This window comes from Emydura macquarii, unplaced genomic scaffold (genome assembly GCF_026122565.2).
Source record: "Emydura macquarii macquarii isolate MOO-44397 ecotype Brisbane River unplaced genomic scaffold, CSIRO-AGI_Emac_v2 contig_2457, whole genome shotgun sequence".
NCBI classification, from domain to species: domain Eukaryota; kingdom Metazoa; phylum Chordata; order Testudines; family Chelidae; genus Emydura; species Emydura macquarii.
In genome coordinates, this window is record NW_027132594.1 from 887,530 (window position 1) to 914,339 (window position 26,810).

General features: G+C 44.5%; 1 protein-coding gene across 1 annotated transcript in view; it reads right to left on the reverse strand.

The window, feature by feature from the left end:
• BIRC6 (baculoviral IAP repeat containing 6) overlaps positions 1-26,810 on the reverse strand; it is a 354,060-nt gene that overhangs the window by 290,575 nt on the left and 36,675 nt on the right. Inside the window, exons 11-12 of the mRNA XM_067562654.1 lie at positions 17,254-17,403; positions 4,284-4,509 (exon numbers count right to left, since the gene is read on the reverse strand). Coding sequence (XP_067418755.1) covers positions 4,284-4,509; positions 17,254-17,403 — 376 coding nt within the window. The remainder of the gene's footprint in view (positions 1-4,283; positions 4,510-17,253; positions 17,404-26,810) is intronic.

Consider the following 26,810-nt stretch of genomic DNA (forward strand, 5'->3'; position numbering starts at 1 on the left):
GGAAGGGCAATCAGAATGATGTCCATGGAACTGAGCGCAGGAGAGAGTGGGCTTCTGTAGCCACAATTGTAAGCAATGGAAGCAAAGATGAGCAAGGGCAGTGTTGTACGTGCACACAGTCATGTGGCCAAAAAGGAAAAGGCAAGTTCAGGCTGGAACTGAAGGTTTGACATCACTGAAGTAATCAGGTCTAACAAGGCTCAGAATCTCTCCTCCAGCAGGTAAGCACATGCAGAGGATCGCATCAATGCATGCTCTGATGAACTTCAGGGACTGTGCGGGATCCAAAGTCTATTTTTCGATGTTCACACTGACCCCTAGGGAAGAGAAGAGCAGAAACAGTTGGGACATGGACTCGAGCTTCTTGTCTGCCAGCTGTCAAGGTAAGGGAAGATGAGGATTCCCTGATGCCAGAGATGGGCCGCCACCACAGTGAAAATCTTGGTGAAGACCCATGCAGCAGTGGTGAGTCAGAACAGGAGAACCCCGTATTGAAAGTGTCGAGGGCCCATCGTGAATCTCAGGAATCATCCATGAGTTGGGTGAATGTCTATGTGAAAGTAAGCACCCTGCATATCAAGAGCCATAATAAACCATGTGCCTTTTTCTGGTGAGGGTATGATGGCCACCAGCATAACCATGTGAATCTTTGGGTTGCATATGTAATGATTGAGATGGTGGAGATCTAGGATTGGGTCTATCCTCCCTTCTTTTTGGGCACCCCAAAGTAGGTGGAATAGAAACCTGTGCCCTGAAAGATCATGGGGACGGGCTCTATCACTCCTTTCTATAGTAGAGTCCACCTTTTGGGAGTCCACCTTCTGAGTAATAAGAGTGGGCCCAGGGACAGGATCGGGAACAGGGATGATTTAGTGTCCTGAACTCGATCGTATAGCCATGTCTAACGACATCCAGGACCCACTTGTCCATAGTTACCGCACTCCATGCTAGTAAAGAGTCTTAGATGGTCCCCAAAGAGGTGACTGACAAGGACAGCAGGGTGCCAGGTGGTTGATGGATGTCTAGGTGCACTCAGAAATATCGCTTATGAGAAGATCGAGTGTGTTGTGCGTCAATGGATCAGACCTCTGGGTCTTTGGATGCTTCTGGTGAGGTTCGTAGGGTCACTAGTTGTAGAACTGGGGATAGTTGAAGCAGTGGGATTCATCAAATGGGAGGTCTTCAATCATATTCTGTACCTCTCTAGGGAAACCAGAGGAGTGTAACCAGGATTCCATCCTCATGTTGATTCCGATACCCATAGAGCACAAAGACATGCCCACAGAATCTACCACAGCATGGAGTGTGGGTCTGTCAACTAATCTGCCCTCCTCCAAAATAGCTTGGAAGCAGGCACAATCCTATTGGGGCACCTTGTCCGCAAAGTCCAGTAACTGGCCATAGTTCAAAAAGTCATACTTAGCCATCAGTGCCAGGTAGTTCGAGATGCAGAATGAGAGACAGGCTGAGGAAAAGGCCTTTCCACCTAAAAAGTCTAACTTCTTACCTTCCTTTTCAATCAGAGTGCAACGCAGGTGCTGTTCTCTGGCCCACTCTGTAGCAGCCTGGGTAACCAAGGAATTAGGTGGGCGGTGAGAAAACCGAAACTCAGACCCCTTCAAAGGAACACAGTACTACTTTTCTGCCTCCTTTGGGGTAGAAGCACATGTGGCCAAGGTATGCCACACAGTATGAGCTTGTTGGAGAATGGAATCGTCTATCAGTAGTGCCACTCTGGCTGGTACCAACACATGGAGAATGTCCAGCAACTGATGCTGACTGTCCTGCACCTCTTCTAATGGAATGCGAAGGGTATCAGCCACCTTCCACAACAGTTCCTGAAACTGGTGGTAATAGTCAGGATAAAAGGAAGGCGTCAATAACATGGCTGCATCCGCAGATGATGAGGGGAACCGTTCCAGGTCCAGTGGCACCATCAGAGCTGAGCTAATCGGTGCGTCCTAAAGTCCCAGTTAAAGTTACCCGTGAGTGAGATGATTCTGTTCTTTAGTCTAGTTTCTACCAATTTGGCTGGCACTGAAGTTAGGCTCACTGGTCTGTAATTGTTAGGATCTCCTCTGGAACCCTTTTTAAAAATTGTCATTACATTAGCTACCTTCCAGTCATCTGGTACAGAGGCTGATTTCAGTGACAGGTTACATACCAGAGTTATTAGTTCCACAATTTCATATCTGATTGCCTTCAGAACTCCTGGGTGAATACCGTCATAATCATACACTAATGCAGGCCATGAACTCTCTTTTCAGTTTTATGTACACTTTTAAATTACAATCATAGAAGCTAGAGCTGGAAGAGCCAAAGTGCAGTGTAAGGTTATTCCCTGAAATATAGCCGCAGGATTATTTTCTTCAGTTTATTTGAGAAATAAGGCAATTGCCATATCAGATCAGACCACTGATCAACCTGAATCCCATATCCCATTTCTAATAGTCTCCAGTACAGATGCTTCAAAAGGAAGACAACACAGCCATACATTATGCAGTTACAGAATAATGTGTCAATTAGGAAAGTTTCTTTCTTGGCTAGCTTTGCCCTGAAGCATAAGGATCCATATATCTATCAATCCCCTAAATGTCTCATTCAACAGTCTATTCGATTTCACTGTCAGGAAGATTTCCTCATACTGAACCCAAAGTTTCTTAACCAGAAGTAAGGGATAAAGTTAGTTTACACAATTAATATATCTTTCCTCTATGTTAAACTCATATATTATAAATTTATGTCCCAACCACCTCTCTTTAGTCAAATCTTTCTTCATAAATCAATCTCTCCAGCTTCATTTTGTTGCTCTTAGAATTCTCCAGTTGTCTACATCTTTTGAGACTGAGATACTCAGAAATGAATGAAGTATTCTGGCTGGACTTCAGAGTAGAACTATCTCCTTCCTGTTTCATGCACATGAATATGCAACCCAACTCACACTGGGTGTGTGTGGGGAGGGTTTTTTTTTTTTTTTTTTTAAAGATATAGCACACATTGCAAGCTTTATCCAATCTGATGCCCACTGTCATCCCTAGGATTCTTGCAATTACCACATTCCAAGTGTTCTCACACTCAGAATGTTTCAGAACTGGCCTTCTCCCACCATTTAGCTTTCATTTGTTTAAGGCACATTTTATTTCTTGCACATACTTCTAACTCCTCGGGGTTCCTCTGTATATTTCACTATTCTCACTTGCATCTGCAACTCCTCTTCATTCAGCATCAACCCTGAATTCAACGAGCATGTTGCTCAGACTCTTAAATCACTGATGTAAATGCGAAGACTTGGTCTGACTCAGAACCCTGCAAGCACCTTACTGCACACATTGCCTTACCTCAGTATTCTGCTATATATCAATACTCTTCATTTGCTCCTTCAGGCATTTTTCAGTGTAAAGGTCTCATATCAAAGCCTATTTGAATAAATCTCACGTAATTTCTCAAATAGTTTGTAGTACTATATATATATATATACACACATACACATACACACACACGTATGTATTAAGATTTAAAAACTCATTAAAAAGATGCCTGTTCACAACTCAGTACTCAAGTTAAAAGCACGATAAAGAATAGTTAGTGTGTAATACATGTGAAATGAATTCTACTGTAATTATATATTTAATGAGCACCAACAGTGCTCTAATGTTGAATCAATATTATTACAAAAATCTACAGTGGGTTTGTAACAGATTGCTGTAAACACAAGAGCAATTTTTAACTTTAAATAAAAATACCCAATTTAAAAAAACTGAAATGAAGTGTTATTTTTAAATTTAGAAAATTCGCACTGGTGTCTGTATTCCATATCTTCCCAATTCAAGTGCACTTGCTTTAGGGTTTAATTACTAATCTCTTAATCTATTTGGTTTAGAATACCCAAATTCTATTTAGAAAAAACTGCATCTCTGACAGAGGTGTATTTACACTTAAGGGAAAGACAATAATGATGTCTGGCACATATCTAGGAAAATACTGTATCTAGGAATACAAGAGCTACTCAAAATTTAACTTTCCAAATTGTTTCAAGGTCCATTGAGACAAACACGGAAACCTCAAGCACATGAACCAATGAAAGACGTCAAGAATAAAGAGTTAAATAGAGCAGTTTAATAGATCAGTTTTTTGGTTGTTTTTAATTCACACACTTGTCTGTGCAACTATTTTAAAAACAATTAATTAGATGAACTGAGCTTATACTACTATACCAACCGCAAGATAAATTAGTGACTTACACACACCCCTACACCTCTTTCTTGGACCATTACTCTGCTTACCCATCTGTCTGCAGCTTCCAAGTCCGAGTATGCTGAGCTGCATCGCCATGATGCTGCTGATGCAAATGTTGAGGATGCCGCCTTTGCTGCTGTTCCTGTTGGACTTCCACCCAGCATGGAGGTACAGTAGCTGAAAATCGTGGGGTCAAAGTCTCAAAACGGGTTAATTCCACTAAAGATGTCAATGTTTCAAGGGAAAATGGTTGGTCCACCAAAAGATCAACTCCTAATATTTGTTGAAGGGGATAAAAATAACAGGTTTACTACATATACCTTCCTTTCCAAAACATCCTAGACCAAATTCCAAAATTATCCAAGCTACTTTGATTAACACTAGATAGGTAAGCAGATTTGAAAAAGACATGAAATATCAGCTAGTCTTGAAGTCAACATACCTAAAATCAAACTTGCAAAAATCAAAAGTTTTTGAGCATTTCACAATGTTTCTTTTTAATATCTATTGACCCACTTCATGACAAAAACTTTCCATTCAGAGAAAACTGTTGTGATGGACGTAGAATTGCTATGCCACAATCTAAAGACACTGAGGTGTAATAATTTTATAACACTGTATGTAACCTGGTCAGTGATGTAAAGTTACTACATAACTATGGTGGGTTATTAGAATTTCCTGTATAACTATTAATCTAATTTATATGGGGACTGTAGGAAGTGCAAACTGGAAAGCAAACATAACAGGAGGTAGATAGGGCACCCCAGCACACACCTGAAACACAATAGGCCACGTTGTTAGCTTCAAGGATCTTGTCTCTAAGGAAGATGCAAGCTTGTTTTGCCAGGCTGGAAACTTGGGAGATCAAAAGAACACTAAAAAGAGTTAAAGTGCTTCTTGGGGGGCGGTGATGGAGGCGTGTCACTGGCCAGAAGCTATCTAGGCAGATAAGCTGACAGAGAAAGAGTAAGACACTGTGCAAGAGGAGCCCAAAAGAACTGGGCCTTTCTAGACCCAGGGAATGGGTAGCCTTAGGGAAAGCTAGATGTGCATAGTCTGTTTCATTGTACTGTACAATCCATTTTCTCTTAAATGCTTTTGTTCTAAATAAATTATAGTTTGATTTAAGGACAATGTTTGGTTAATTATTACATTATTATTGTCCCAGAGGGAACAGAACTGCAGGATTTGAGTCTAAATCAGACCTGCTGCAGTAACCACAGTTAATACTACTGGACTGCAACCCAGTGCCCAGTCTGAGAACGGGAAAATCATGTGATTCCACCCCAAGAGACAGATGATAGTTGAACAGGTGAAGTTCACACGGTAAAACAAGGTTACTTACCAGTAACTGTCGTTCTTCGAGATGTGTTGCTCATATGCATTCCAATTTAGGTGTGTGTGCGCCCCGTGCACAGATTCCCGGAACCTTTTTCCCTTAGCCTGCCCGCAGGGCCAGCTCAGGCGCCCCCTGGAGTGCCGTGCTCATGTCGCGGTAAAAAGGCCACTGCTGGCCATGCGGGTCCCCAGTCCCTTCTTTCTGCCGACTCCGACAGCGGGGACAGGGGGTGGGTTTGGAATGGATATGAGCAACACATCTTGAAGAACAACAGTTACTGGTAAGTAACCTTGTTTTCTCTCTTCGAGTGATTGCTCATATGCATTCCAATTTAGGTGATTGAGTAGCCATACCCATGAAGGCGGGTAGGAGTTACTGACGAGCAGCTCTACTCAATACGGCTCTGCCAACAGCTGCGTCGTCTCTAGCCTGTTGAACAATGGCATAATGGGTCGTAAAGGTGTGAACTGATGACCAGGTGGCAGCCCTGCAGATGTCCTGCAGTGGCACGTTATCTAGGAAGGCTGCCGAAGAGGCCTGAGCCCTAGTCAAATGTGCCGTCACCATTCCTGGTAAAGGCACTTTCGCCTGCTCGTAACACGCCTTAATGCAAGACGTGATCCAAGAAGAGATCCGCTGGGCGGAGACAGGAGAGCCCTTCATCCTGTCTGCCACAGCCACGAACAGCTGTGATGATTTACTAAAGGGTCTGGTCCTCTCCAGGTAGTGCGCCAGGGCCCTCCTGACATCCAGCGAATGCCATCTCCGTTCCTCTTCCGACCCGTGGGGTTTTGGGAAGAACACAGGGAGGAAAATGTCTTGGTTACAGTGAAATTGGGACACCACCTTAGGAAGGAAGGCTGGGTGAGGCCTCAACCTAACCTTATCCTTGTAAAAAACCGTATGGGGGGCTCCGAAGTAAGAGCTCTTATCTCAGAGATCCTTCTAGCTGAAGTGATGGCCACCAGGAACGCTACCTTCCAGGAGAGGAGTAACAGGGAGCACGTGGCCATGGGTTCAAAGGGAGGCCCTGTGAGCATGGTGAGAACCAGGTTTAAGTCCCAGGGGGGAATAGGGTCTCGCACCTGGGGAAACATCCTCTCCACCCCCTTCAAAAATCTAACCGACATGGGGTGGGAAAATAGTGACCTCCCTTGCAGCGGCTGGTGAAAAGCCGAAATGGCTGCCAGGTGAACCTTTAGGGATGCCAGGGCTAATCCCTGGGTTTTAAGGTATAGGAGATACTCCAGAATTACTTGTATAGGTGAGCAGGCTGGTGCGATACCCTTAGCCTCTGCCCAACCCGTAAAGCGCCTCCACTTAGCCCGGTATGTAACCTGTGTGGAGGGTTTTCTGCTACCAAGCAGAATCTGCTGGACCTGTAAGGAACAAGCCCTTTCACTTTCCGTCAGCCAGAGCCTCCAGGCTGTTAGATGGAGGGAATCCAGGTCCAGGTGCAGCAGGCGCTCCTGGTCCTGGGAGAGCAGGTCGTATCGCCTGGGGAGTGTAATCAGTGTGGCGATAGATAGGTGGAGCAGTGTACTGTACCAGTACTGCCTCGGCCACGCTGGGGCAATCAATATGAGATTTGCTTTGTCCCTCTTGACCTTGAGAAGGACCTGAGGGAGGAGCAGAATGGGGGGAAATGCATACATCAGGGCCCCTCCCCACTCCAGTAGGAACGCGTCGGAAAGGGAGCCTGGCTCTCAACCTCGAAGTGAGCAGTAATTGGGACACTTCCTGTTCAGCGACGACGCGAACAGGTCCAGTTGGGGTACTCCCCACTTTTGGAAGATTAAAGCTGCCACCTCCTGGTGCAGCGACCACTCGTGCCTGGGGGAGAATGACCGACTGAGGCGGTCCGCCTCGTCGTTCCTGTTCCCTGGGAGGTGATAGGCAAACAAATGAAAATCGTGTCTCACTGCAAATTCCCAAAGACGCGTGGCTTCCTGGTACAGGGCCGAGGAACGCGCTCCCCCTTGCCTGTTCATATAGAACATGGCCGCCGTATTGTCTGTGAGGATCCGTACTGCCCTGCCTTTCAGGAATCTGAGGAAAGTTTTGCAGGCCAAACGGACTGCTCTGAGCTCGCGGACGTTGATGTGTAGGGATCTCTCCATCGGTGACCATATCCCTTGGGTGCCCAGATTGCCGCTGATGTGAGCTCCCCACCCCACATCTGAGGCATCTGTGATAAGGGTTACTGACGGAGCCAGATCTCTGAATGGGACTCCTTTGAGCACCTCCCTCGGGATCTCCACCAACAAAGAGAGGACAGCACCTGCGGGGGAATCGTGACCACCTTGGTCAGTACATGAGTAGAGGGAACATAGACCGAAGCTAACCAGACCTGTAAGGGTCTGAGTTTGAGGCGAGCTAGCCTCACCACATAGGCAGAGGCTGCCATATGTCCCAGCAGCTGCAGGCAGCGCCTAGCTGTCGTCATGGGGGACCTATGCAACTCTGCAATGATGGAACCCATTGTCTCGAAGCGCGATCGTGGCAGGAAAGCTCTAGCCTGCAGCGCATCAAGCGTAGCCCCGATAAAGTCAATGCGCTGTACTGGGGTAAGCGTGGACTTCAGCTCATTAATGACAAGCCCCAGTCTGGTGCATGTGGCGCAGACCAACTCCAGGCTGTCTTGCACCTGAGACTTGGATCTGCCTTTAATGAGCCAGTCATCCAGGTATGGGAAGAGCTGTACTCCCCTACGGCGTAAGTAGGCCGCCACTACAGCCATGCACTTTGTGAAGACCCTCGGGGCTGACGACAGACCAAACGGGAGGGCCGTAAATTGATAGTGACCTCCTTCTATCATGAATCTCAAGAATCTCCTATGCCTTGGCAAAATGGAGATATGAAAGTAGGCGTCCTTTAGATCAAGGGCCGCATACCAATCCCCTGGGTCTAACGCCGGGATTATGGAGGCTAGGGACACCATACAGAATTTGATACGTCTGATGTATCTATTCAGACGGCGGAGGTCCAGGATCGGTCTTAGGCCGCCCTTGGCCTTGGGAATCAGGAAATATCTGGAATAGAATCCCTTTCCTTTTTCTGTCTCCGGGACCTCCTCAATGGCACCTAGGTTCAGGAGTGAACGTGCCTCCTGAATGAGAAGCTGCTTATGCACAGGATCTCTCAAAGGGGCTGTAATGGGCGGGGAGTCCGGGGGACAAGCCGTAAGCTGAAGGGCGTAACCCTTCAGGACCACCCCTAGAACCCAACGGTCCGAAGTAATCGACTCCCAAGCCTGATAGTAAGGTCGAAGCCTATTTCGAAAGGGTGGGTCAAGCTCCTGGGGAAAAGGAAGAGCACCACCCTCACAGCCGCCGTCAAAAACGTTTATTACCGTTGCCACTCCCGGTTTTTGCGCCATGATGCGCCCGCGCAGAAGAGCCCTGCCGACCATGGCGGTTAGGGCCCCTGAAGCGCTCCCGTCGCCGTCTCTGCTGAGTAGCCCTGGGGGCCTGTCTTGGCGGGGGAGGTGGCTGTGGGCGAGACTGGAGTCTCGATGCCTGCGGGGTGTATAACCTTAGCGACCTCAGGGTGGCCCTTGAATCTTTAAGGGCATGTAATTTATCATCCGTCCTTTCTGAGAAGAGGGCGGAACCTTCAAATGGGAGGTCTTGGATAGCTTGCTGGACTTCAACCGACAACCCTGAAGCCTGCAGCCAGGAACATCGGCGCATTACTATGGCGGAGGCCATTGCCCTGCCCGCAGTATCTGCCGCGTAGCTGGCGGATTGCAGCGCAGCTCGGGCAACCGCCTCCCCTTCCTGAGCCAGTGTGGCCAGGTCAGCCGCTTGATCAGCAGGAAGTGCTGAAATCAGACGCTGCATTGAACCCCATAGGTTCTGATTATATTTCCCTAAGAGGGCCTGATGGTTTGCCACTCTTAGTTGCAAAGCCGCCGTGGAATAAACTTTGCGGCCAAAGAGATCTAACTTCTTCCCCTCCTTATCCTTGGGGGTACTACCTTGACCCCCCTGGCGATCTCTTTGGTTTGCCGCATCCACAACTAGGGTTCCCGGGAGGGGATGATTATACAGGAACTCAATTTTCCTTAGGCACATAATATTTCCTCTCTGTTCCCTTTGATGTTGGAGGAACAGAGGAGGGCGTTTGCCAAAGGGCTTTCACAATTTTCATAACCCTCTCATGGACGGGAAGGGCCACCCGAGAGGGACCTGAGGAGCCCGAAGGCCCAAAGAGGGGGTCCTCCTCCTCTGACATCTCCTTAAGCGGTATCCCCAAATTAGAGGCTACCCACTTAAGGAGGTCTTGATGCGCCTGGAAATCGAACAGGGGCGCCCTATGATCCCTGGACATCCCCTCATCCGGCGATGAAGAGGAGGACAGGGGAACAGGCCCTGTAGAAGGACCCTCCTCCGGGTCTGACTCCCTATCAGAGGGGAGTTGAGGGGCCAGCTGTGTAGGAGGAGGTGGGGGCTGTGCCACCCCAGAGTGGAGGGACTCAGCAGCCTGACCAGGCTGAGCGTACCAAGGTCCCCAATATGGCCACTGCCACGGCCCCTGCGGCCACCCTGGCATAGGTGGCTGCTGGGTGTCCCCATACTGTTTCTTATGACTGGAACCCCCCCGATCGTCTCTTGCGACCTTTCGACGGGGAACGGCTCTGGGACAAATAGTAGGATCGGTGCCGACGTCTACAATGTCCCCTCGAGGAGGATCGGCTGGAGGAGCTAGTGGACCTCCTGCGTCGGCGACCCGACCGTTTGAAGCGGCGCTTCCCACTACGGGACTGAGAGCGGCGGCTCGTCCTGCTGCGTGCCGATGAAGCTGAACGGGAGCGCACTGGTTTACCCGGTGCCGAAGTCAGCGGTGCCGAAGTCGGAAGCCCCGGTGCCGCGTAGGCCGCATACATCTGTGCCGGTGGGTACGCTGGTGCCGACGGTACCACACCCCCCGGTGCCGGCAGCCCCGGAGGTACCATGGCCTGACCCATTAAGGTAGACCACAGGACGGAGACGTAAGACGCCGTCGATAAGGCTGGCATCGCCACCGGTGCCGGCATGGTCTGCGCCGCAGTCGGTGCCGGAGGAGACGGTGCCGTTGCTGCCGGGGTTAAGAGGGCCTCGGGATAGGCTTTACTCAGTGAGCGGTGTCTTGACCTGCCCCGCCCCGGAGAGCTCGAGCCCGAGCTGTGGGAGGTGTCCGAGTCCTCACTAACGCTCCTGCGCTAGCTCTTGGTACCTCCTGACCGCCCCCGGTGCCGCGGTGCCGAGGCGCTCAACGACTTCGAGTCGGAGCCCGGAGGGGATGCACTCTCCACCCTCCGTGGCCGTCTGGGTGAGGATGGAGAGCGATGTTTCCTCCACCCACTGGGGCTACCTAGCGCAGGTTTGCCCCGAGATGCTAGTCCCGCACCCCTCGGCCGAGGGGGGGACGGAGGCGTTGGCAAAGCTAAGAGAGCCTTTGCCGCGACGAACACCTCCGGCGTCGACGGCCCCTGCAAGGGCACTCCCCCACTTCCAGGAGTCGGGGGAGGCTCCCTGCGAGGAGACACCAGTGCCGGAGGAACCTCCACGGCACGTGGCTGGGGTGTCTCCTGAGGCTCTCCTTGCATGTGTGGTCACAGGGAGGAGTCCCTGGAGGCGGTGCCGGACCGCTTCGCTTTCTTCGGCACCGAAGGCTTCAGTGCCGCTGTCGGTGCCGGCGGTGCGCTCTGCACCGAGCGTCTGCTCGGTGCCGGTGACCGTGATGGCTCTGAGGCCGGACGGAGCGCCGACTCCATGAGCAAGACCTTCAGCCTGGCTTCCTTTCTTTTTGGGTGCGGGGCTTGAAGGACTTGCAAATCTTGCACTTTTCTTTGCGGTGCTGCTCTCCGAGGCACCGGTCATGAGGGTCACTCACCGCAAATTGCTTGGAGCAGATGGAACAGCTCTTGAAACCAGCCGAGCCCGGCATGGTTCTCCGATACAAGCCCCTAAGGGCAATCAACAGCTCAAATGAAGTGTCGACGAATCAACTAAATCTAAATAATACTGAAGCTAGAAGCTAGACTAGATGAAGGCTAAGGACTGCTGCTTGCAATAGCAAGGGCAGAAGTTCCAGCAACCGTCAGAGGCGGAAAGAAGGAACTGGGGACCCGCGTGGCCAGCAGTGCCCTTTATACCGCGACATGAGCGTGGCACTCCAGGGGGCGTCTGAGCTGGCCCTGCGGGCAGGCTAAGGGAAAAAGGTTCCAGGAATCTGTGCACGGGGTGCGCACACACCTAAATTGGAATGCATATGAGCAATCACTCGAAGAGAGAACTGTAACAACCGTCAGTCATTTTTAGCTTTAAAATTTGAATTTCAGCACTCATGAAAGTGCTGGATTAACAGCCCTGGAGATTTAAGTCTATCCACAGGGCAAGCACAGCACAAGCAAGTTTCCTCACGCTCATTAATGAGCCTCCTTTGTGACTAGAAGAAATTACCTCTTAGGGCTGAGTGTATAGTTCAGATAGTGTGTTAATTCATTGTTTGAGCAGCAGATTTGAGACTACCAACAAGGATGACTGTAGAGATGTATGTTCCTATCCAATAGGAACTGAGCTGAGAACTCAATTTACAGACAGGGCCGTGTATACTTTTAACACAGCGAACTAAAGTTCTGAGAGAACATATGGCTTTGCAGGAGAATACTGAATTCTGTAGTATGTTATGATTTCAGAAGCAGCAAGTTCAAAATGAGGTTTCTACTGAATAAGAAATTTAAGACATTTGTACAGTGTACATCTAAATTGTTTCAACAAAAATATGGAGGTTTACTGTGCATCATTTTACTACATAAAATCCTTCCCTCTTCCTTAGTGTAAGCTCTTTTTAACTGCTTATTGTGGCAAATGGCCGGCTTCACCCTAGCAGGTCTCGCATTTTTGCCTCTCATAGTGGGCCAGGGTGTCACCAGCTACCCCAGCTCCCCAGGGAGGGGGGTAGGGACCCAGGCCCACCCGCTCTTCCGGGTCCCAGCCCAGGGACCCTATGAGTAGCAGCTATGTGCTGCTGGCACCGTATTCACAGCTGCAGTCTTTTCCCCTGGGCTAATTCCCCCCCCGCCCCCCTCCTGGCTTCTTGGGCCCGGTACCTTCCTCAGCACTCCTTTCTGCTCCTCCACACACACTGTATTCCTTCCTGCTCCTTCACACAACTCTGTACTTCTTAGCAGAGCACTCCTACTCCTCTAGCTCATGCCCTGTCTGTCTGGAGCAGAGGTTTTTTAATCAAGAACCTGGCTGGGCCTTAATTGGCCTCAGCTGCTCCTAACTGTCCCCTAATGACTTGTAGCTAGTCTGCAGGGAACAGAGCCCTAAGCATTCTGGGGCTTACATACCTCCCTTCCACCACTCTCCTACTGCCCTCGCTATATCACATTATATAACCAAGATTCAAGGTGTTTAATATATTTCCAGAAAAAATTATGTAATTAAGCTGTATCTAAGGTTGTAAACACACAGAAAGGTGAATCTAAAAATGAACACAGATGTTTCAAAAAGGAAAAACATTGGTAAGAATGGAAGTGCGAGCAAAACAATCTTATCTCTGCCCCATCCACCATCAGTTTATTTCTAACCTATTGTTAGCTTTCAGACATTCTCAACTATTAGCAACAAGTGTGTTCCACAAACCACCACCACCCTTTGCATACCCAACTGGCTTAAACCCATGGTAGCTGATTAAATCCCATGTACTCAATCAGCTCAATTTAGGACTTCACAGTCCGCAGCCAAAGCAAAAGGCTTTTCAGCTGAATTATCTTTGAGACTGAGATACATCTGGAAAGCATGAGAGAGAAGAACCAAGATCACTTGGAGTACTTTAATTCCATATTTACGATAGTTTCCAATGTTCTCTTCTTTGCAAATTCAACAATCTTTTAAAGATATTTTTGCGCTTCAGCAATTACTAGATCTTCACAACCTTAAATCCAGCTTAACAATTTTTTTGTAAATTTCCTTAGCTATTTAATAATTTAATCAAGCACAATACTAATATGACTTAAAAAAAATAGAGATCTGTGGCACCTTAAAGACTAACAAATTTAATATTTGCAAGCATAAGCTTTCGAGAGACTTCAGTTCTCTTCTTCAGATGCAGTAATACAGAAAATAGGTAACACAGAGGCATCTTATAGATATCCAGGTGCATTGAGAACAATGCAAGACCTAATGACGACCATTGAGTAGGAGGTGAGAATGGGTGAGCAAAGTAATTTACCTTCGGTAGCGAGATAGCCACTCCAAGTCTCTGTTTAAACCCAGTTTGAATGTGTCAAGTTTGCAGTTCATTTCCAACTCAGCAGTTTCTCTTTAAAGTCTGTTTTTGGAGCTTTTTTGGAGAAGTACAGCAACTTTCAGGTCAGAGACAGAATGCCCTGGGGAATTAAAGTGTTCTCCCACTGGTTTATGGATGTTGTTATTTCTTGTGTCTGATTTGTGTCCATTTATCCTTGTGCGTAGTGATAGTCCAGTTTGGCCAATGTACATGGCAGAGGGGCATTGCTGGCACATGATGGCATATATAACATTAGTGGATATGCAGGTGAATGAGTCCCTTATGGTGTGATTGATGTGGTTAGGACCAGTGATGACGTCATTAGAGACGATGTGTGGGCAGAGCTGGCAACGGGGTTTGTTGCAGGGATAGGTTCCTGGGTAGGATTTTTTGTAGGGTGTATGGTTGCTGGTGAGTATTTGCTTCAGGTTGGGGGCCTGTCTGTAAACCAGGATGGGTCTGCCGCCCACTGCCTGAGCGAGAGATGGATCATCTGCTAGGTTAGGTTGTAGATCTTTAATGATGTGCTGGAGAGATTTTAGCTGGGGACTGTAGGTGGTAACCAGTGGGGTTCTGTTGTTTTCTTTGTTGGGTGTCCGTCCTGTAGTAGGTGACTTCTGGGTACCCGTCTGGCTCTGTCAATTTGTTTCTTTACTTCTCCAGGTGGGTATTGTAGTTTTAGGAATGTTTCACAGAGATCCTGTAGGTGTTTGTCTCTGTCTAGACATGTCCAGGGCATTCTGTCTCTGACCTGAAAGTTGCTGTACTTCTCCAAAAGAACTCCAAAAACAGACTTCAAAGAGAAACTGCTGAGTTAGAAATGAACTGCAAACTTGACACATTCAAACTGGGTTTAAACAGAGACTTGGAGTGGCTATCTCACTACCGAAGGTAAATTACTTTGCTCACCCATTCTTACCTCCTACTCAATGGTTGTCATTAGGTCTTAAGTACCGGACTCCACTTCCCCCATTGTTCTCAATGCACCTGGATATCTATAAGATGCCTCTGTGTTACCTATTTTCTGTATTACTGCATCTGAAGAAGAGAGCTGAAGTCTCTCGAAAGCTTATGTCTGCAAATATTAAATTTGTTAGTCTTTAAAGTGCCACAGAACTCTCGTTGTTTTTGCTGTATACAGACTAACACGGCTACCCCTCTGGAACTAATATGACTGTTACACAAGTGTTCATCACTCAAATGTATAAAATTACTACATCCCGACATCTGCGTTAGTGTATCATGGTTGAATGTCCCTTAGAACTGTTTCAACATTTCTTCAAAATTACATCTATAAATATTTTAGTCCTTCAACTTAAGCTGGTTCTACCTAAGACCTCTAGTGTTATAGGACTTAGGTGCTTTGTTGCAGCCTTGACTTCCAGTTTCTGCTGGAGTCTTTGGAGAGCTTCTAAGCTGCTCAGTTTGAGATCACATCACAAAAATGGCATTCAAATAATTTATCAAATCACTGTGGGATTTTTTTGTTTGTTTTTTTAACTCCTCATCACAAGGTATCAGGTTCAAGGACCCTGGATAAAGATGCACAGCTGTTTTACGGACACATGCTTACAGCTAGAACAGTTATGATCTGTTACCTGTAACCCACAACATAACAAGGTTTGAGCTCTCTGAGGCAGCGAGAACCTACGGGCAGTCTTTTGCAAAAAACAAAACAAAAAACCCCAAAAAACCTAGAAACCACCATGATCAGGAGAAAATTTAGGCTCAAGTAGGTTTCATGTATGTAGATTTATACACACACTACAAAAACAAGTGCCTATGCGGACACTCCAGGCACCTTGACAGTTTTAAAAATCAACTAAATTAATATCCAAACATAACTAAAGTGCAGTAGTATAGTTAAAAGTAAAAAAAGCAAATCTGAGAAAGGGAGTAAAATGTAGGCAAGACCATGTGTGTATAATTTAAGGAAAAGATGGGAATGCCACACATCTAAACTTTAATAACTAAAATGGCTGGACCAATTCATCTGTAACTTGAGCAACAAATTCTCTTCCGGACATTCACTTCATATCCCAATTTGGTCTTGAAAGGACTTTTAATGGGGAGGGAGGGAGAGAAGGTAAAGGTGCCATATATTCACCTTACAATGGTAAAGTAGTTGCAACTTTTTAAATTTCATATATTTTAGTATGTCTCTCGGCCCTACGTTCTTTGTGCTCTAACAACAACTGGAATACACAAAATACACTAATACTCTAATCCCAAACAGCAACACTTCCTGAAAATCATAATGACCCACAATCCAACCTTCAACTTTACATACCACCTCCCAAAAATCCATTACATTTCACTGGGCCTTAAAGGATAATGATTCTGGGATGTCTAAACAAGGAGGACACTCCTCTCAGAATATCCTGCCTCCAACTCCCTCTTTTAAACCAGGGGTTGGTTGCTTAAGTATCCCTCTCAACTGTGGCAATGCACCTAATGGAAAGAGCTAGCCCAGATAGCCAGGAACCCAACTGTTAAGGGCTTTATAAGTGTAACCCCCTTGGGTTTAGAGAGCATGGCCTCCTGAAAACTTTGTCCTGAGTCCACAGAAGTGCTGATTGTTCCAGGAAAATCAAGTGCTGTTTGGGAACTGGGGGTATATGTCTGGAGCTCCAGACAAAAAGGCTCCAGCAGGCAGGCCCTCACATAGTGAAGCAGCCGGAAACGTGCCTGAAGCCTGGGAGGGGCACAGCAGCCAAACGGGGACACCCCAGTACAGGAGCCAGGAGGAGCACAGTACCAAGGAGAAATCACCGAGAAGAATAAACTGGAGCTGGACCCAGTATCCCTGTTGTCCAGAATTGTATGGGGTCATGAGTACTGGGGCTTGTGATCTTGCATTGGGAATAAGGAGGGAGGCTGTCGCTCTGTGTTTCCATGCTCTTTTTTACCTAAAAAATGTCATAGTTTGAAAAACTTTCACACTGCAAAAAGGCTTCTAAAAACACCAGATATACTAGCATCTGAAGAATACCAAGTCAACTCCACTGTTCAGGCTACTGTATATGATTTTTCAACCCAATTTTATGTTTAATAAAACAGACTGCAGTATTATATAGCATCTGTATCATAAATCCTGCCATGACAACAATACATGGTATTAACTCAATGTAATGAATTTACAAGCTTATTTAAGGGGTGTAGCAAGTTTAATTTTGGCAGCACTACAACTCTCTCCTCCACATTTATCCCCCACTTCAAACAACATAGAGAGACAAAATGCACTGTGAAGAATTTTGAGTTAGGGTATTTTGGCAACCATTATTATGAAACCATGAACAAGACTAGACTATTAATGACCACTTGATGTGCTAAAAAACAAGAAATTACCTCCCTTTGATTAATATATTTTGTTATGTTTAAATGTGAATGTTTACCTGTAATGCCTGGACTAGAAGGATTAGATAAGGGCTTTGTGCCTTCCGATGACTGCTCTACCCCTTTAGAAAGGGATCCATCCACAAGTATATCAGCTTCATCTATATCATCACAGGTTCCTCCAATCTGAAGGAAATGAAGCTCTCCACCTAAAATGTGGTTGACATTAACAGAAGTAGGTTGAGACAAGTTTATGTCAAACAAGCATATATTACCTCAAACTCACTTTTATTTAATGAGTACATCATTATTTGGTCATTACACATACAGTAGTTGTGAAGCATCTGAAGCCAGTAGGGCCATTATATTTGGAATGCCAACAATACTGTTAGCGCTCTTCTGCATATTATAAAACTTTACCAGATAAAGCAGTGGTTCTCAAATGGTGTTCCGCGGAACCCTAGGGTTCTGTGGCCTGAGCGGAAGGGTTCCGCGAAGAAACTGTACTGCGCCGCCGATAATGGCCCTGAAAGTGCGCCGCCGAATCAAGCAAACACCGCGCCGCCGAAAAGAGGAAGATTTTCTTGACTTTTCGGCGGACGGTATGGCATGGGCGGGCAAGGGTTCTGAGGGCATGGCATGGGCAGGCAAGGGTTCCGTGGGTGGAAAGAAATTGAGAAACACTGAGATGAAGTACAGAAACACAACCATGCAAATGTTCATTCCATCTATGAATGGTTATGAGGGAAAGAATGATCAGCTAAAAAGTTTCCTTGAACACCAAAAAGACAGTGGAAACCCATTCAAAACTACTCAGTATATTCACTATAAAATACCACCTCTTCAACTTCTTAAATATATTCAGGGCTTGAAAAATCCACTTATCCACTAAACTCTAGATGTGTGGTTATCTTGCCTGGGCAAGATTAGAACCTAAAAATAAGTTTCTGCAGTCTTTTAAGTGTTCATTTCTAAACTTGATGCCCAACAGTTACAGTATTTCTTTGTCAAGTACCAGAAAAGTAAAGTTAACAGAATTCCCATTTGTTTACTGCTGATATTCTGAACCTTTTGGGTAGTTTCCATGAACCATGTATTTCTAACTGTTCTTTCTCAGGAATATATAGTTAGCTTCCTCATCTGTAGTTTTATGTTCTCTTAAATTGGAACCTGCTATTCTATTAGATTTGAGATTGAATTTCTTCCTTACTCTTATGCCATGGAGACAGTTTTCCTCACCCCAACACACCTTGCTTCTATTTGCTGCCCCAGCAGGCACATATGGAACATTGCACCAATATCCATTTTTATTGCATGCTGCCATAGACGAGAAAAGGTGAAGGTTTTGGAAAATGTCATCCTTTTTGTTCAGGCCTATAGATGCACCAATTTTGTTCCAGAGTCAAGTTCTGAAAACTGCATGGGAACAGCATTAACTGGAATAGTGTATATACAAGTTTCTTCTTGTCTCCAGTTCCCTAACTTCCCTAGCTAATGTGATTGCTGAAAAGGAAAGCCTTTTTATAAACATAGGAAGTATGGTGGATCCCCCTCCCATTGGTTCAAAACAAGGGGGTTGCCAAGAATTCGTAGCATCAAATTAAGGGATCATTGTTAAGCTGGCCTCCTGAATGAGGCACTTTATTGGCTGTATAGGCATTTAGCAGGAACTCCAAAAGCCAAGATCGGGGGCTCAAACCACAATGGAACCTGACCAGGATACCAACGTATCCTTGAATGTGGGACAAAGGAGATCACTCTCCTTTCTTACACACAAGATATGTTTTCTGATTACCAGAAACTCAGTCAAGGGTTTGTCTTTGAATAAACAATGCTGAAATTTCTAACAGTGAATGGATAGCTGCACTGATGGAAGGAACGGACGACAAACACTGTACAATCCTGGGAATTCTAGTGGATAATTAGAAAGTTCTAAAAGAAATTTGCCTCATTCAAGGAACCGACTACATGGGCTACCATCATGTCAACTAATCAAGAGACAGTGGCAGACCAAGTACTGTAATTTGCAGAGAAATGCCTTAAGAGATACTGAATTTTGTGGAAATGATTTTCTTGGTAATTGCACTAGGCTAAGATCCATACAAAAGCAAGCTTAGATAAAATGGCTCCTGAAATTAATTACTGCAGTGGCTGATGTCCACGCTACCCTCCTTGAGTCAGTGGTGTGCATTCTCACCAGGAGCACTTCTATCAACCTAAGAGGGACAGCGTGAGGAGCTCAGAGCCCAGTCTTTCAGCTCTGCTGGCAGCCCTCTGCTGGGAGCCCAGCTGCCTCATGGGCTCCCAACATGCTGCCTATCCCCACACTCCTCATTCCCTGCCGGGGGAAACCGTCCAGGGTTTTTCACACTCAGGGAGCGGGGTCCAGCTACCCCAGCTCAGCCATGAAATTTAAAAGGCTGCTCCAGCTCCTGAGACTTGCAGGATCTCAAACTTCTGCACATATCATTAAGTCTTCAGTAAACAGTATGGTCCAAGGCAGCTCCCTTCCTATATTCTTACTTATCCCATACATGATGATCATAAACAAAAAAAAGGGCTCAAAGCTGGCTCCTGGTATAGGCCAACATTTTCTAGAAATTCTCTATTTTAGCCCCATTTAGTTATTGACTACAGTAGTCACTTCATCATATATATCCTGGATAAGAGAAGCATATCCTTCCAGCACACCTCTACTTCACAAACTCCACTAAACTCGTTCTCTGGATACACCATCATACACCTTCTCCAGGTTCACAACAACCATATGCAGCTGCCATCTCTTTTCTCTGAACTTCTCCACTGAGGAGTCATAGCACAAATATGGCATCAATTGTGCTCCTTCCTGCCATGATTTCATACTGATCCTTCCAAATTTCAATCATTCCAAAATCACTGAGGTTTTTCAATCATCTTTTCCCATACTTTCATACCACATGACATTAGCTTAATAGGACCAAAATTAGCACAGAGTATATCTCCTTTGTGTTTAAATATAGGTACCACAAAGCTTTTTACACCATTCATCCAGCATTTCCCCTTTCTAAACAATCTCATTGAATCAACCTGTAAGATACTTGTTGCCTTCCCTTCCCAATGACCTCACTTCATCCACTGTTACTTGATGTAGCCCAACTGCTCTCCATTTTTCATTTTCCTAGAGGGCCTCTGCAACTTCTTCCTCCTGTATGCAATCTGTCACACCCCAGTTTGGCTTACATGTTCTTAATTACTCCCTTAGGTTCTCCTCATTCATCATTCTTTCAAAATAATCACTCCAAACTTTGGTGATTGATTCATCATTTGTTTGCAATATACATACCACTTTCATTTCTAATATAAGCAAACTCCTTCACATTCCTCATCATTCTCTCTTGCCTTGGCGAGTCTATAGATGTTCTTCTCTCCCTCATGTCTTCCTAGTCAGTTATACAGCTCATCACAGGCTACATTTTTAGCTGTTGTAACACTTTTAGGCTTCTTTTCATTTGCATGTATGCAATCTTATCACTGCTCAAGTCAATAGACTGCCATTTTTTTAATATTACTTTTTCTTTAACTTGAGGATTCCACCACCAGGTCTCCCTTCTTGGCACTGGTTTCATCACTCCATGGACGTCATGTGCTGTTTCTAGCAGAGTTTACTTTAGTTTGAACCAGCTGTCCTCCACACATCCCTATGTACAGTCAAAGTCTACACATTATGCCCTGTTTGAAGGTTTTTTTCATTCCCATCTTTAAGTTTCCACCACTTAGGCCTCTCTGGTTCTGTTGCTTCCGAGGCCTCTACATTCTGAAGTTCAACAAGAAGTCTGTGCTGTCACACAGTGCACTCACCAGATATTACCTTACAATTGTTTATTCATAATCTCTTATTCTTAAGATTTTTGTACTTGTGTTCTCCGCTGGTGTACTTCTTCTAAAAGTGTGTGTTTGCAATCACCAAGTTCAGTGCTAAACAAGTCTGTAGGACTATTTTCCTCCTCGGAGTTTCTGGTTCCAACATTATGCCCTCCATGGACTGTTTCATATCCAACCTTCACAGTTCCAACATGTGCATTTAGGCTATGTAGACCTTCATCAGCACCTTAGATTTGCAATCTTTCCATTTGGTCTCTTATACATGTGTCACATTTACTCTTCTCTAAGATCTTACATGGCTCCAAACTTCTTCCAGTCACTGTTCCTATATTCCAAGTTGCACATCTCACTCACTTCCTTAATTTTAGCTACTGCTTCCCCATTCCTGTAACACCCTTCCTATTTAATTTACAATGCCACTTCACGCCCCCACTATTGACTCTGTCCCGAGTGCCCAAACATACAAACTCTGGGCTCTTTCCCATTGATGAGTTTTGTGCTCCCTTCACCCCTCCATCAATTAATTATGGACTCCCTCTCCTAAATTAACACTGAGCCCTCCACCTCTTTACTAGACTCCTCTGCAGCTGCTGCCCGCTAGGCATGCAGGAAGCCAATAGCCATCCTCTTCTTTACATGGGCTACTCCACTTCTCACTCCCCCTTGGAAAAAGAAGTGGCTACCCCTCAGTCACTCTGCTCTTCCATCTCCTTCCCCTTTCTTAACAAAGAAACTGTGTATTTGCTGCTCTGCTCCCTGAAGAAAAAAAAACAAAGACTAAACTCTTCTTCTTTCCCAACCTCTTATCCAGGAAAGAAAGTAACTGCCTCAGAAAACATTTCTACATGCCCAGCGTAAATAGATTTTTCAAGTCCTGTTATAATGCTTGAACAATGTGAGTTTACTGGGAAACAGCCTTCCAGTGAACATTTGGGTGAAATTGCACGACATCCTAGTAGCCGCTGAAGTTGATAAGACCTAAATCCAAAAGAATGCTTTAATTTGTTACCAAGTTACTGAATTTAACTGCACTACTGTTCATTTTCTAACATGGTAATATATTACTTGCCACCACTAAGAAAGCTTATGATTCTCAATTTACTGTAAGCTTGCAGGATTCTGTTTGGTCACTATCATCAAAATACAAGCTCAGAAGCAGGACACGACCACTCACATGGCTTGAGCACAAGGTACAGAATAACGGAGACGGATGCAAACACTTAATTTCACACATATGTAACTAGAGTAGGATGCATACATTGTAGTTCCGTATGCAAACAAACAGGCTATTTCTGTACTTACTGGCAGTTTTATAATGGAATAAAGAAAACCAGTTTTTACCCAGTTGTTTTGTTGACTTTTGGCAAGTTAATCTGACAGTTTCAACAGCTTGCTACCTGGGAGTTTGAAAAGTTTAGTTATTGAGTTATTCATATTTAGGAAAGATTCTGTTTAGGTTTTTGAATATGAAACTTTTATTTTCTCCCTCATTACTCAAAAAACAAGAAATTGATTTTGATCAAGTTTAAAAAAAATATTCATTTCTGAGTTGAGGCCAAGTCACAAATGAATTTTCCTTGTAAATTGGGTAAACAAAAATTAAGCACTATTAAATGAAATTTCCAAACAAAACATTGGTATAATATTTACTAACAAGCTAATCACTAATATATTATTATGGCAATCATTAAAAACCATTTCTGAAACCACGGCGTATCATGGATTGTATTTCTAAATGGACCACTAAATCTGCATTCTATTCAACCTGGACTAACAGTATTAAGTCTGCCAGTAGATTTCAAAACAGCCAGCATTTTCAAAATCCACTCTACCATAAGAAAAACCCCCAACATTTTCCTTCACTGTTGCATTCTGTGTTAAGTGGTTTTATTTTCCGGTTTCAGGTGGACTCCTCCAGCCTTCCAAACTTTTTGTCCGGTGGAAAGCTCATCTGCAAGCTTTGTTGTCTATTTAACATGCCAGGGAGAAAGTTTCTAAGTTACCTTCCAGCTATTTATTACAAGTAGAAACACATTAAAAATAGTACCAGGGGGACTGGAAGTACTAAATATACTGGGCAGCTCAGTTAAGCATCAGCCTGGAACCATGGTGACCCCAGTGGTCACTGGGTAGAAACTGAATAAAAACCTAAAAAACCTAGAAATTTAGTGCATTTTTTTTACCTAAAAGATTTAAACCAACACAAGAGGGAAATAACACTTCAAATACAGAATTTGATACAGACACAAGGCAGCCTTTTCCCTCCCACTGACATGCTTCAGAAACAATCCAGATATTCAACCCAGATATCTAAGGTATGAGAGCAGAGGAACAAAGAAAAAAAAAAAAAAAAGCTTTGTTCCACTATTCCACAATGATAAAATTATGAAAATTAACACCAAGTAACTCAATTAATAGTTTTGACTTACTTGCAATCTTTTGTGAGATCCTTAAGGAGGATAGAAACACTGATTATGGCAGTGGTTCCCAAACTGTGAGGCACGCCACCCTAGGCGCAGCAGGGCCCAGACCAGCCCCCGGGAGGGGACGGGGGGCTACAGGCCCCAGGTTAGCCCCCATGGAGGCAGGGGGCACCTCCCTGCCCCGAGCTCTGTCCCTCTCCCAGCCTTAGCCCCTGACCATGGCCCCACTCCCAGACAGGGGAAAGGAGGGGTGTGACCTAAAATGTTTGGGGACCACTGAGTTATGGCAAAGGCCACCTCAAAGGGCCTGTTCTCCTCATGGTATAAAGGATTGTTACTAATACAGGAAAATATCTGAAGAGAAGCCAAAACATCATCAATTTGTACAACAAAATATTTTCATCAATTGTGCCTCTCTCCACTTAAGCTAAGGAAAATATATAAACACTGGAGAGTATGGAGGGGAACACAGGAGCCTCTCTGCAGATACACTGGGAATGACCTGTTTTCAAGGAAAATAGAATTTTCAAGATAACTAGAGTTAGGTGACCCAAAGAACTCAGTGATTCTATTAGTTTACAGTCCAAAGGAGGTTAACAACTCAGGGAAATGACATAACACAATTACTGCTAGCAGCCAGATGTGCAATAGCTCATTTTCAAAAAAGGACACAGCTCCCTCAACATTAGTGGCATAGAGAAGTAGAGTACGGTATGAGAAATTCTTTCAATGGAAAACGTGTCACACACCTTACAGCAGATACATTTTGTAATGGCTGCTATTTCTGCAATTGGAACAGAATACATTGACAAGAAGTTGACCAAACACAAGTGGGTATTTTAAAAGTTAATACAGATTATGAATAAAATTCCTTAATATTTGTGTGACACCCGCATCCCCCATGATCACCCCTACAGTGTAACTGTGTATTGTTTAATGCAAAGTATTTCATGTAAGATGTTTTTGGAATGCTCATGACGTACTGAACACTGTTGTTATAATGTATGTTCGTTGCAACGTCATGTGGATGGTTATGAGGCTTCGCTATGTGATATTCCCAAAAATGTGTCTCATGGCTTAAAACATATCCAACCAAGACTCTCAGCAGAGAAGCAGTCCGCACCTCATTAAGACTTGTATAGAACAAACCCAGCTCAGCATTCCAGGAACAAAGGACTGGCCTAGATGTAAACAAGGGAACCAACAAGGGAGTTCACTGACTCAGGGCATAGTGGAAACCATACATGTACATTGTTTGTCACCAGACCCTGAAAGAGGGAGGGGGTGCGAAGATCCAGACAGGAGAAGAAACATTTTAAAAAGGGGAGACATTTTGCCATTCTGTCTCTCTTCTACCTCCATCTGCAAACACTATCGAGCAACTGAAGTGCTGACCAAAGGGGAAAGCTTGGCTGAAAGGAAACCAGCCAGTCTGTGATGAGAATCATCTGAGTTTGTAAGGTTGCTGAAAGTCTTCAGTTTAGTTTAGAATGTGTTTTGGTCTTGTTTATTTTGACCAAATCTGACTTACTTGCCTCTGACTTAAAATTCTTCTGTAGTTAATAAATTTGTTTATTTTACCTAAAGCCATGAATTTGGTTTAAGGTGTGTTGGAGACACCATTTAAAGTAACAAGGTTGGTGCATATCAATTTCTTTGTTAAAATGATGAACATATGAGCTTGCAGTGTTCAGTGGGCAGCACTGAACATTGTAAGACGGAAGTTCCTACGGTTACATCTGGGACTGGGAGTATTGGCTGGCTAGAAGCACTCACTGAGTTGGGGGCAACTTACTTGATGGAGACTGTGCATGAACCGCCCAGGAGTGGGAGTTCTCTCAGCAAAGCAGAGTAAGATGGGCTCCAGGAGTGGGGGATTGGAGTGACAAAGCGATTCATCAGTTCAGATTGCATTAGGGGAACGTCATAACTTGTACGGTAAATTCATGTATATTAAGAATGATAAAATAAAATATTTAAAACTGTAAAAAAATGCCATTAACCAGACTTACAATCTGGCCAAAACATTGTGGTTAATAATCTTAACTCTTCAAAAACTGGTATGGAATCTTTATCCAAACACTTCTGTTATGCCCTTCAAAAAGACAGCACCAGTGTCAGCAAAACATACACTTACATCACACAGAGGCACAGATTTAGTGCCAACTCAGAGACTGAAATTAACTACTTTATAAAGAATCAACTAAAACTAATCCCTCTTAGCTTTCAGGATATCAAGATCATAGCCAGGTGTGCTTATGAACAGGAAGCCATCAAGGCCTTATTCACAAAATATATTTTTTTCTCTTTAGAAAAAAGGGTTTTGAGACTAAGTTAAGCACTATTTGTAAATGTTAAATTAATTCAGTCTTAAAGCTTCAAAAGAACTCATTTCCCAAAGCTCAGGAAAATGAGAAAAATGTAATAAGAAAAATGTAGACAGAAAAAAGGTAAATAAAATTGAGTTCTTTAAAGTTTAGATGATCAAAAAGCCATGATTCCATAATGAAAAAAAAAGAGGATAACTTTGCCTAAAAGCTGATCTCAGTTCAGTGGCAAAGTGAAAGCAGCAATTAGAAACAATAAAACAATGGAAAAAAGGGAAATAGCAATCAATGTAAACTAGAAGTTATGAAGTGCAGAAAATTGATACGGGAAGCTAAAGACACTAAGGGAAAATCCATGGCTGGCAGGCCGGCCTCAGGACAATAAGGATATTAGGAACAAAAGAAATTCTAGCAATTGAAAAACCTAGATGGAGATGGTAAAATTTTTGTTAATGATGCAGAAAAAGCAGACGTTGGCAATTACTTATGTTCCATATTTGGAAAGAAACATGATATGCTTTTATTACATGAGGATGTGAATTGTTTTCCAGTCCATTAGCAACGGAGAAGGATGTTAAACAATACCTGCTAGGGATAAACATTTTTAAATCAGTAGGCCCGCATAACTTGCACCCCAAGAGTCCTAGAAGAGCTGACTGAGGAGATCTCTAGCCTGCTAATTTTTTTTAAAAAAATCTTGGCATACAAGAGAAAATCCAGAAGACGAGGAGAATGGTAATATTGTGCCAATATCCAAAGCAGACAAGCTGAGGTGAATAAGGTAAATAACTATAGGCTACAGCTTGACATCAATCCTGGACAAAATAATGGAAAAGCTGATTCAATTAATACAGAATTAAAAGATAGGAATTTAATTAATGTAAATCAACAAAGTTTTATGGAAAATAGTTCTTGTTACACAAGCCTGATTTCATTCTTTGATTAGATTACAGGTTTGGCTGATAAAGATAACTGTGTAAACATAACATACTTCGACTTAGTACC